General features: G+C 37.7%; 1 protein-coding gene and 2 pseudogenes across 1 annotated transcript; all 3 read left to right on the top strand.

The window, feature by feature from the left end:
* Positions 1-1,883: 1,883 nt before the first annotated feature.
* On the top strand, positions 1,884-2,843 carry LOC132543257 (uncharacterized). The gene has a single exon (XM_060206739.1). The coding sequence runs from the start codon at positions 1,884-1,886 to the stop codon at positions 2,841-2,843; it is 960 nt and encodes a 319-aa protein (XP_060062722.1).
* A 4,904-nt stretch (positions 2,844-7,747) lies between these two features.
* On the top strand, positions 7,748-7,929 carry LOC132543266 (U2 spliceosomal RNA; annotated as a pseudogene).
* A 1,609-nt stretch (positions 7,930-9,538) lies between these two features.
* On the top strand, positions 9,539-10,497 carry LOC132543245 (uncharacterized; annotated as a pseudogene).
* The last annotated feature ends 597 nt before the right edge of the window (positions 10,498-11,094 follow it).

Raw genomic sequence — 11,094 nt, 5'->3', positions numbered from 1 at the left:
ATATTTTACGGAATTTGCTCACAGACATCCCCGACCATTGCTGTTGAAGAAGATCGAGCTGACGTGATTCTTATCGCCTGCTGTGAATATTCCTAGAAAACAACCATATTAACCGTAAGCAGAGATACGTCACTGCCGTAAGTAAGCAAAAAAATGGCTTCTTGTATCTTCAAAGTTTATTGTAACTGCGTGACTTGATTTACAGAGTATTTGGTGTATGGCGGCTTATGAATCCTTCTCGACATGACGTAAGCGTACACTTATAAACAAACAAAACTTACAAACAGAACATCAATTTTGTTTTAATCCTTGTCGTTGTGGCAAGATCGTCTTAATATATAACATCATTTTACCTCATTAGAAGTAACAAAATTGGACTGTTCGTCCCACGCGCATACCCGCCGATATGACACTTTTTCAGGTTTTTCACACCCACCGCCATGACACTTTCTAAAGTTTTTGTAGATAAAAAGTTTGCGCTTCGTAGGCAAGGTACAGTTGGTGCTCATGATTTATGAAAAATATATTTTTAATACTGTACTGATCATGATGTTGACTTTGTTATAACTTATATTTTTTGTCTTTTAGTTTTATTTGATGAAGGTTGATTGTGCTGATTTCTCTAGGTTTGTTAATGTGTATCAAAGTTCCTTGAAATGAAAATATTCCTTCAAACAAAGCGCGTATAAAAAAATTCATGTCTATGATTATCAATTACCTTGAACGAAATATTTCCATAACATATGTATTCATTTTGCGTATCATGGTGACATTATCTAATACATTTGAGATCAGAAATAGTAGTAGCTATAGTGAAAATATTGTAAATTTTGTATATATACGGAAGTGTAGTTTAATCTCATAGAACTATGTCTTTATAGATATAATTACTGGAATAAAAATCTAACCATGATACTTCAAGGAAGATAGGCATGTAAATACATTTAATGTAATTATTTACACTTTTATCTATCTGAAATGCTGTGTGCACTTTATCTACTTTCCTCAACTACAAATTTAATAATAATAAGAAAGGGCTATTACTTTGCAATACATTTAAAATCGAGAAGTAGGTATAAAGTCATTTCGATTTGTCTAAATCCTCATATTGATAGGATAGTAATTGCAACATCTTGGGGATTTCAAAGTTTTTATTTAGTCAACTTCATCACAGAGCTATTTATCATTTGGCTTGTTGGCGATGAATATATGGTTGTGTGTATTTTGCGATTTTATTTTTTTACCTATTTTGATTTGTTCACATTATTGTCGTCAAATTTGAAATAAGAATTAAAGAAGATATAAAATCGCTTAAAATTAAGGAAAATAGCCTCTGGTTCTTTTATTGTAATAATTTTTGCATTCCAAAGTGTAGGAGAATGGGGAAAGTAATATAGCTAAGCCGTTAATTGTGAATATATTTTTCAATACGTTTAGCCTCTCAGTACTTTCAGTACTTTGATTTATATTACTCGTTACATAGGACACATTACTATGAAAACTTTTCATTCGAGTTGCTTCCCTTCCACGGTATCATGAAACGTAGTCCAACGTTTTCACGACGTCGCCTAATCTTTATCGACAGTTCTACGATACGTTTTGCTCGTGCAGCTGCACTAACCTGCATGCAATCGGCCTCCAAACATATATCCTATTTATCAATTAACAAAAACACATCTCCACAAACATCGTACAGAAATTATTTTCTATGTTAACAAGCTAGTAGTAAGGTTGTACATATTCTGAACACCGTGACAAAGTACAATACGTTTTCCATATAATGAAGTATCGGAGCACGATACAGTATCGCTTCTCGGCCTTTTGGCAAAGTGTACCTGATACATTTGTCTTTGCTGCTTTGCCGTTCTCTTGCCTTTATAAGCATGAGTTATCGTCACGTTGACGTTGACGTACTCCGGAACACTGTCCGTTTCCAGGTTTCCGGCCCTAGAAGAAACAGTGTCACCAGATTTGAGATTGTCCGTGCTTTGCTGGACTGTGATGTTCCCGGGAGCGATATCAGGTCCGTTTTCCGGTGCGAGGCGCCGAATGCTTGGTTCGCCACGGTGTCGTCAATGGAACAGGTGGACGCTATTGTGGACAATGGCAACCTGGAGAGGGGACAGTTTTGTTTACGACCGGAGCGTTGCGACCAAAGACGGCTTACGATCCGTGTCCAGTGGCTGCCATCTTGGATATCGGACGAGGGCATCGCCAGTCATTTCGATGGCATTTATGGCAAAGTGGTGGCTATCGAAAGAGAGAAAGATGAGTTAAGTGGGGTGATGTTAGAGACTGGCACGAGGATAATATCAATGGTCATCCGTGAGGGTGACCAAGATGCCATTCCCTACAGGGACAGGATTTTTGGGAAGACAGCCCTGATAGTTGTTCCAGGGAGACCGCCGATTTGCCTGCGTTGTCAACAGGTAGGGCATGTAAGGGCCCAGTGTCCTGGAAGGCCTGTAGTGACAGCGAAACAATCATACGCAGCGAAGGTGACCTCAACGGTGTCCCCAGAAGAAACCGTGAGCCCCTCGCCCGGAGGGAGCGGTATGGAGACCGCGAGTCCCTCGCCCGGAGGGAGCGGCAAGGATTCCACAAGCCCCTCGACCGGAGGGAACGGTTGCGAAGGACCTCATCACACTGTAAAGCGCCCTGGAACTCAGATGGATCACGAGGGATTCCAGATGGCTAAGAAGGGGAAACACTCCGGTGCTTCCCCCGTCATTTTGACCAATGGGGACTTGGCCCCTGGTCAGAGGACCCCCGTTGGACCCCAGGAGGACGAGGCGATGTCCGATTCGTCGGAAGGTTTGCTCGTCATAGATGAGGAGGCCTGATGAGGGTGAGTGTATGATTTTCCGGTGATGAACTTTTTAAAAATCTTATTGACAATGGCGGCGGCACAACGATCCCTTTTCGACCTTATTTCGTCCATGGACTATGTTTTTCTAGCCTATATGGTGTTTTTTGTAATGGTTTACAGTTTAATTGCCCTTGATTTATATTTACTACCCTTTGTCAATGGTATTTCAGCCTTTTTAACTAGCCATATGGCTCATATCTTGTCATTCCGGTACAAATATTTATATCATGCATTGTTATCCTCACGCCACTTTTAATTTTTGTATTTACTATACGATCCTTACTATTCAAGATCGCCTGTTTTCTCTCTGTCATGCTTTGTTAGTATACGTCTGTCATTTTGTAGTGCAGAATGTCTCTAGTGTTTGTCTCAGTAATGTAAGCTTCTTTAGGTCATATTTGTTAGTTCTACAAGCGGGTGGTAACATAATTATTATGTTATCATGTTTCGCTGTGCCTACATATATGCATTATTCAAATATTGGAATGTTTTGGATTTTTTATTTCAGAATGTTCCATGATGATTTTTCTAAATTCATTCATTTTCCTTCCTTTTTTCACATTAAGCTAACACTACATTTACCTGTGCGGCGTTTACCTGTGCTGGTGTTCAGTGGTCTCGTTCTTGTTATAGCTCGCGGCTACGTGTACGCGCTCGTGCCTTCTTTTACCTGTGTTTTTGTCACATTCAGTGCCTCGCTATTTTCGGCCGTAAATACACTCACCTTTTTCCGAGTTGTGCTTACCTGTCCTGTTTTTATCGATGCGGTTGTTTTTCTCGCTCAGTCGTCCTTTCACTGTCACCCATTGGTTAGCGTTTTCTTCTTCCAATTATTGAATATCTGAAAATGAATAATAATACAATGAATATAATAACTTGGAACTGTAATGGGTTCTTATCAAAATCCAAACAGTATGAATTAAGTGATTTTGTACATAACAATAATATACACATTGTGCTGTTACAAGAAACTCATATATCTAACCTTACTGTAGGCATGCGTATTGAGAAATTTTTGAAATGTAAGGCCATTTGGAATTTTGGTACACTTAAAAGTAGAGGCACCGCTGTGTTGTTTTTTATTGATGTAAAAATAGAGAAATTTGATCTGGATAGGGACGGTAGGGCTATGTTTATTGATTTCAGATACCTCGATAGTGAATATAGAATTGTCAATGTGTATGCTCCTAACATTGAAGGGGAGCGGCGGATATTTTTTGATAGTATCGCAAATTTTTTTTCGTGCAGAAGGCCTGTGATATTTGCGGGTGATTTTAACTGTATCGAGCAGAGTGCTCTTGATAAGGTAGGTGGTAATCCAGACCGTGGACTTGCTGGGTGTAATTTGATACAAAATATTTGTCATGATTTTAAGTTGTTTGAAACCTTTCGATCAATGTTCCCTGATATACTTTCGACCACGTGGCGTGGCAATGGTGTTTCATGTCGTTTAGATCGTTTTTATATCTCTTGTTGTTTGAAACAATATTTACTAGAGAATAAGGTTTTTCCGTCTGGTTCCTCAGATCATGATTTTGTATTTTTAAAAATTAAATTATTTTCAGAAGCGAGGTTTGGTCCTTCTTATTGGAAATTGAATAATAGTGTGTTACAAGATAGGGCTTTTCAAATATCTTTTAAAGAATTTTGGCTTGATTTGGTCAAAGATACACCTGTATTGTTAGATAATTGGGATGACTGTAAAACTGTTGTTAAATTTTTCATCATTGAATATTGTAAGAAGAAGGCCAAGGTCAGGCGCAGTGTGTTAAAATCCTTACAGTGCAAGTTTAATAAATTACACGTCTTAGAGAAGCAGTCACCGGGTAATTTTTTGGACCAGATTAACTCTATTAAAAATCAAATTAATAATTTCCATCTTGATAGTTCCCGGGGATCTATGATAAGATCGAGAGCCAAGTTTTTAGATTTTTCAGAAAAATCATCAAGATTTTTTTTCAAAATGGAGGATGATCGAAGTAAGAAAAAAATTATAGAGAAAATTGATTTAAATGAGTCTTCCTCAGTTTCGGATAATAGTAGTATTTTAGCTGCGTTTAGGGATTTTTATTCTAAACTTTTTTCTGAGGAGGATACTGATTCTGTTTTAGCTAACTCTTTTTGTGAAGACCTTCCAAAATTAAATGAATTAGACCGTTTTTTGTGTGAGGGGCCAATTAGAAAAGAGGAAGTATTGTTTGCTCTAAAACACATGAAAAATAATAAATCTCCTGGTTGTGATGGACTTACGAAAGAGTTTTATTTTACATTTTTTAATATATTAGGAGATCAATTGGTTTCTCTGTATAATGAAATATTTGAACGAGGTGAATTATGTTATACTCAGAAAATGTCGTATATTTCTTTATTCTGTAAGGACCCCAGTAATTCAACCAATATGAAGAACTGGCGGCCTATATCACTGTTGAATATCGATTACAAGATATTGTCTAAAGTTATTACTAATAGGTTAAGTAAAGTAATTGGTAATATTGTTCATACTGATCAAACGTGTGCTATTAAGGACCGATCTATTTTTGAAAATTGTCATTTATTGCGTAATATTGCTGATTATGTTAATCAGAAAGATTTAAAATGTGCCTTTGTATCACTCGATCAAGAAAAAGCTTTTGACAGAGTAAATTATAGTTTTTTATTTAAAGTGCTCAAAGCTTATAATTTTGGTCCTGAATTTATTAAGTGGGTCAGTATTTTATATAATGATGTCATGTCTTCTGTTATTGTTAATGGGTTTATATCTGACCCCTTCCCCATCACTCGTGGCGTAAGGCAAGGCTGTAGTTTATCTCCCCTTTTGTACGTTTTGGTTTTGGAACCCTTTGCTAAAAAAGTTCGCGACGACCCTGAAATAATTGGTATGAAATTACCGGGTTCCTCCGACTCAGCTAAAATTTCCCTTTATGCGGATGATAGTACTTGTGTTTGCTGTACAGATTCTTCCATTAAAAAGTTATTTTATTGGTGCGATATTTATGGCAAGGCGTCAGGTTCAAAACTTAATTTGAGTAAAACCAAAGGCTTGTTTTTGGGAAAATGGAAATCACGCTCTGATCACCCCTTTGGTATAAGCTGGGTAGAAAAGTTGAAAATATGTGGTATTTGGTTGGGTTATAATATAACACCTGACGATATTTGGCAGCCAATATTTCGGAAATTCTCCAGGACCTTAGATTCATGGAAAGTTCGAAAATTATCACTGACACAAAAATCTTTAGTTACAAAGGTCCTGGCGTGCAGCAAGATTTGGTACACTGGTACTATTGTTATAATGCCTAGCCATTATTTAGATCTTTTTCAGAGAACTTTATTTCGATTTTTATGGCATTCTTCGTCAGAGCCACTTGCGCGCTCGACAGCATATGCAAACCCGACGAGTGGTGGTCTTTCTATTGTTAATATAAAGGCAAAGTTACATTCTCTTCATATGAAACATTGTCAACAATTTTTGTATGGTCACTCTGAGGCGAAATGGAAGGTATTCACCATGTATTGGTTGTCTTTACAACTACGAAAATTTCTTACTTTTGTAGATAATAATGCTCCTCATAGTGAGGGATGTCCTACTTTTTATTCATATGTTAATAAAGTTTTTCAGTACTTTGTTAAGGAATTTCCGGATTTTAATCTGGAGTCCTCAACTACAAAAGATTTTTACATAAAAGTGTTATCAAAAGATATAAAGGAACCTCGTATTGTGAAGGTGTTTCCGACAGTAGATTTTAAGCATGTATTTTTGAATGTTTCCAATGGGTTCTTGGATACCTATTCCCGTGATGTTGTCTTTAAAATTGTACATGAAATTTTGCCTGTTAATTTCCGGATGCATAGATTTGGCATTAATTTGTCAAAAAATTGTACTTTTTGTGATGGTTTTGAAACTATTCCACATTTATTTTTTGAATGTGCTCTTGTTCAGCCTTTGATCTGCATTGTTGGTTCATGGATAAAAAAGATTTCTAACGACAAAATTCCCTCTAATTTGGCTCTTTGGCGTTTTCATTCTCCTGTTAGCATAACCTTTAAGATGAAGTCACTCGTTCTTTACCTATTGTCAGAGTCCCTATCCTCCATTTGGTTTATCCGTTGTGCCAAGAAATTTGAAAAGAAAACTGTTACGTCGGATTCTCTTGTTTGTCATTTGTTAACTAAGATTGTAGTTCGTATTCAATCCGACTTTTCCCGTTTTTCTTTGGCACGATTTATTGAGTATTGGTGTACCACAGATATATTTTGTTCTATAAAGAATGAAGAACTTGTTGTCAATTTGCCATTATAGTCATTAATTATTATTCCTAACTATGATAAATTTTAAGGCATAAGATATTGTTTATATCAGGTATTGCAGTACATCCGGGAACGGCCCACTCCTCCCATTTGTGTACGCATCTAATTTCAATCCACCAAACAATCAAATACAAGTAATCATATTATTAACAATTGTACAAATATTATCATCTTAATGATAAATTTAAGGCATAAGATATTGTTTATATCAGGTAAATTTGTGTTATATGTTTTAATGGCATTTATAACTAACAATTGTACTGCTTAAGGCATAAGATATTGTAAACACTATGAAAATTTCACTTCCTGTAAAGCTAGTTTTTGGTGCGTAGACACGGATTCGAGACTGCCCAAATAGTAATCTCCAACACAAAGCTAAAATATTATCCTGAAAAAAATGAAACCCCACATTGTCCACTTAAACATGACAGGACCAATTTATATCAGGTAATTTGTGTTCATATGTCTAATGGCATTTATTAACAATTGTACTGCTGGATCAAATGTATTAAATCAGTATTGATGGCGTCATCAGGATATTTCCTATGACGTTTTTAATTTGTAATTATATGAATAAAATTTTATGAAACAAAAAAAAGTATCTGTTCTTATCAGCTTAATATCTGATACGTGCCCCACCGGGGTACTTCGATATTAAACTGATTTTTGGACACAGGTGAGATGTTAGGGGCTTGCTCCGCTCTTACCACGGGTTGGCCTGGTATTGCAGTACATCCGGGAACGGCCCACTCCTCCCATTGGAGGAGAAAAAAATCAAATCAAAAATTAGTATAACAACTCACCATGTTACCTTCTTGCGAACGCCGTACGCATCTAACGGAGTTTATTCTTTCATTTCATTCCACCAAACAATCAAATACAAGTAATCATAACCTTTACCCAAACTTTCACTATACTTTTCCCACACGCAATACCATTGCCATATTCTTAAGCACACCAACCAACGCCTCAAACTTCGCCATTTCAATTTCAAATACAAATATTATCATCTTAATACACATATACATTTACACACATACACAAAAATCTCGGGTACGATCAAACAACGCGTATTATGAACGAATCATTTACCTCCAACTCCATTTACATGTAGTTGCCGTTTTCCTCACTAAGTCCATAAGGTAGCAGTAAACAGTTAATTTGCATTTTTCCTGAAATTATTTGTCAAGTTTGAGATATTCAGGTATAGCAGATTGGTTATGAAAAATACATCATTACATGTATATATATATATTTATAAACTACATAACAATTACATTAACAGTAGAGAGATGAAATTTGTGTAAAAAAAAAAAAAAAGATTCCTCTGATTTCTGACATTTGATTGTCATGGTTACCTACTGAAAAAATGCTAAAAATGCAAAAATACTGCTAATTCCAACCTAACACTACAACTTTCCAGAAAAAATTTAATTCTTAACACCTATCTTACAATCAACAACACTGTCATGGTAACAAAGTACTTATATTTCAGCAAATTCCAACTCGGAAATTCTTCATAACATGACCACATGTAAACACTATGAAAATTTCACTTCCTGTAAAGCTAGTTTTTGGTGCGTAGACACGGATTCGAGACTGCCCAAATAGTAATCTCCAACACAAAGCTAAAATATTATCCTGAAAAAAATGAAACCCCACATTGTCCACTTAAACATGACAGGACCAATTTTAGCAAGGATCTTTTTTTTTCATTTTTAATTAAAACCTTTATAATGGGGTAATGTTATGAGCAAAAACAATCACCCATGGCCACACCGAGAAACTGTGTTCTGCTACCATAACTTGTTTTGCTTGATTATCCGACAGTTCTTCAAATGTCGCAATACTACATTTTTTCTATTTTTTTATTATTATTTAATCCGGTACCGGTGACGTGTTTAAATAATCATGTTCGTTTATTATTATTATGTTATTGCTATTTTATATTACTCGTTACATAGGACACATTACTATGAAAACTTTTCATTCGAGTTGCTTCCCTTCCACGGTATCATGAAACGTAGTCCAACGTTTTCACGACGTCGCCTAATCTTTATCGACAGTTCTACGATACGTTTTGCTCGTGCAGCTGCACTAACCTGCATGCAATCGGCCTCCAAACATATATCCTATTTATCAATTAACAAAAACACATCTCCACAAACATCGTACAGAAATTATTTTCTATGTTAACAAGCTAGTAGTAAGGTTGTACATATTCTGAACACCGTGACAAAGTACAATACGTTTTCCATATAATGAAGTATCGGAGCACGATACAGTATCGCTTCTCGGCCTTTTGGCAAAGTGTACCTGATACATTTGTCTTTGCTGCTTTGCCGTTCTCTTGCCTTTATAAGCATGAGTTATCGTCACGTTGACGTTGACGTACTCCGGAACACTGTCCGTTTCCAGGTTTCCGCCCTAGAAGAAACAGTGTCACCAGATTTGAGATTGTCCGTGCTTTGCTGGACTGTGATGTTCCCGGGAGCGATATCAGGTCCGTTTTCCGGTGCGAGGCGCCGAATGCTTGGTTCGCCACGGTGTCGTCAATGGAACAGGTGGACGCTATTGTGGACAATGGCAACCTGGAGAGGGGACAGTTTTGTTTACGACCGGAGCGTTGCGACCAAAGACGGCTTACGATCCGTGTCCAGTGGCTGCCATCTTGGATATCGGACGAGGGCATCGCCAGTCATTTCGATGGCATTTATGGCAAAGTGGTGGCTATCGAAAGAGAGAAAGATGAGTTAAGTGGGGTGATGTTAGAGACTGGCACGAGGATAATATCAATGGTCATCCGTGAGGGTGACCAAGATGCCATTCCCTACAGGGACAGGATTTTTGGGAAGACAGCCCTGATAGTTGTTCCAGGGAGACCGCCGATTTGCCTGCGTTGTCAACAGGTAGGGCATGTAAGGGCCCAGTGTCCTGGAAGGCCTGTAGTGACAGCGAAACAATCATACGCAGCGAAGGTGACCTCAACGGTGTCCCCAGAAGAAACCGTGAGCCCCTCGCCCGGAGGGAGCGGTATGGAGACCGCGAGTCCCTCGCCCGGAGGGAGCGGCAAGGATTCCACAAGCCCCTCGACCGGAGGGAACGGTTGCGAAGGACCTCATCACACTGTAAAGCGCCCTGGAACTCAGATGGATCACGAGGGATTCCAGATGGCTAAGAAGGGGAAACACTCCGGTGCTTCCCCCGTCATTTTGACCAATGGGGACTTGGCCCCTGGTCAGAGGACCCCCGTTGGACCCCAGGAGGACGAGGCGATGTCCGATTCGTCGGAAGGTTTGCTCGTCATAGATGAGGAGGCCTGATGAGGGTGAGTGTATGATTTTCCGGTGATGAACTTTTTAAAAATCTTATTGACAATGGCGGCGGCACAACGATCCCTTTTCGACCTTATTTCGTCCATGGACTATGTTTTTCTAGCCTATATGGTGTTTTTTGTAATGGTTTACAGTTTAATTGCCCTTGATTTATATTTACTACCCTTTGTCAATGGTATTTCAGCCTTTTTAACTAGCCATATGGCTCATATCTTGTCATTCCGGTACAAATATTTATATCATGCATTGTTATCCTCACGCCACTTTTAATTTTTGTATTTACTATACGATCCTTACTATTCAAGATCGCCTGTTTTCTCTCTGTCATGCTTTGTTAGTATACGTCTGTCATTTTGTAGTGCAGAATGTCTCTAGTGTTTGTCTCAGTAATGTAAGCTTCTTTAGGTCATATTTGTTAGTTCTACAAGCGGGTGGTAACATAATTATTATGTTATCATGTTTCGCTGTGCCTACATATATGCATTATTCAAATATTGGAATGTTTTGGATTTTTTATTTCAGAATGTTCCATGATGATTTTTCTAAATTCATTCATTTTCCTTCCTTTTTTCACATTAAGCTAAC

This window comes from Ylistrum balloti, unplaced genomic scaffold, assembly GCF_031769215.1.
Source record: "Ylistrum balloti isolate Yb309-2 unplaced genomic scaffold, AGI_CSIRO_Ybal_v1 Utg369746, whole genome shotgun sequence".
NCBI classification, from domain to species: domain Eukaryota; kingdom Metazoa; phylum Mollusca; class Bivalvia; order Pectinida; family Pectinidae; genus Ylistrum; species Ylistrum balloti.
Note: the sequence above shows the minus strand (reverse complement) of the source record. Positions and strands in the feature narration are given on the sequence as shown.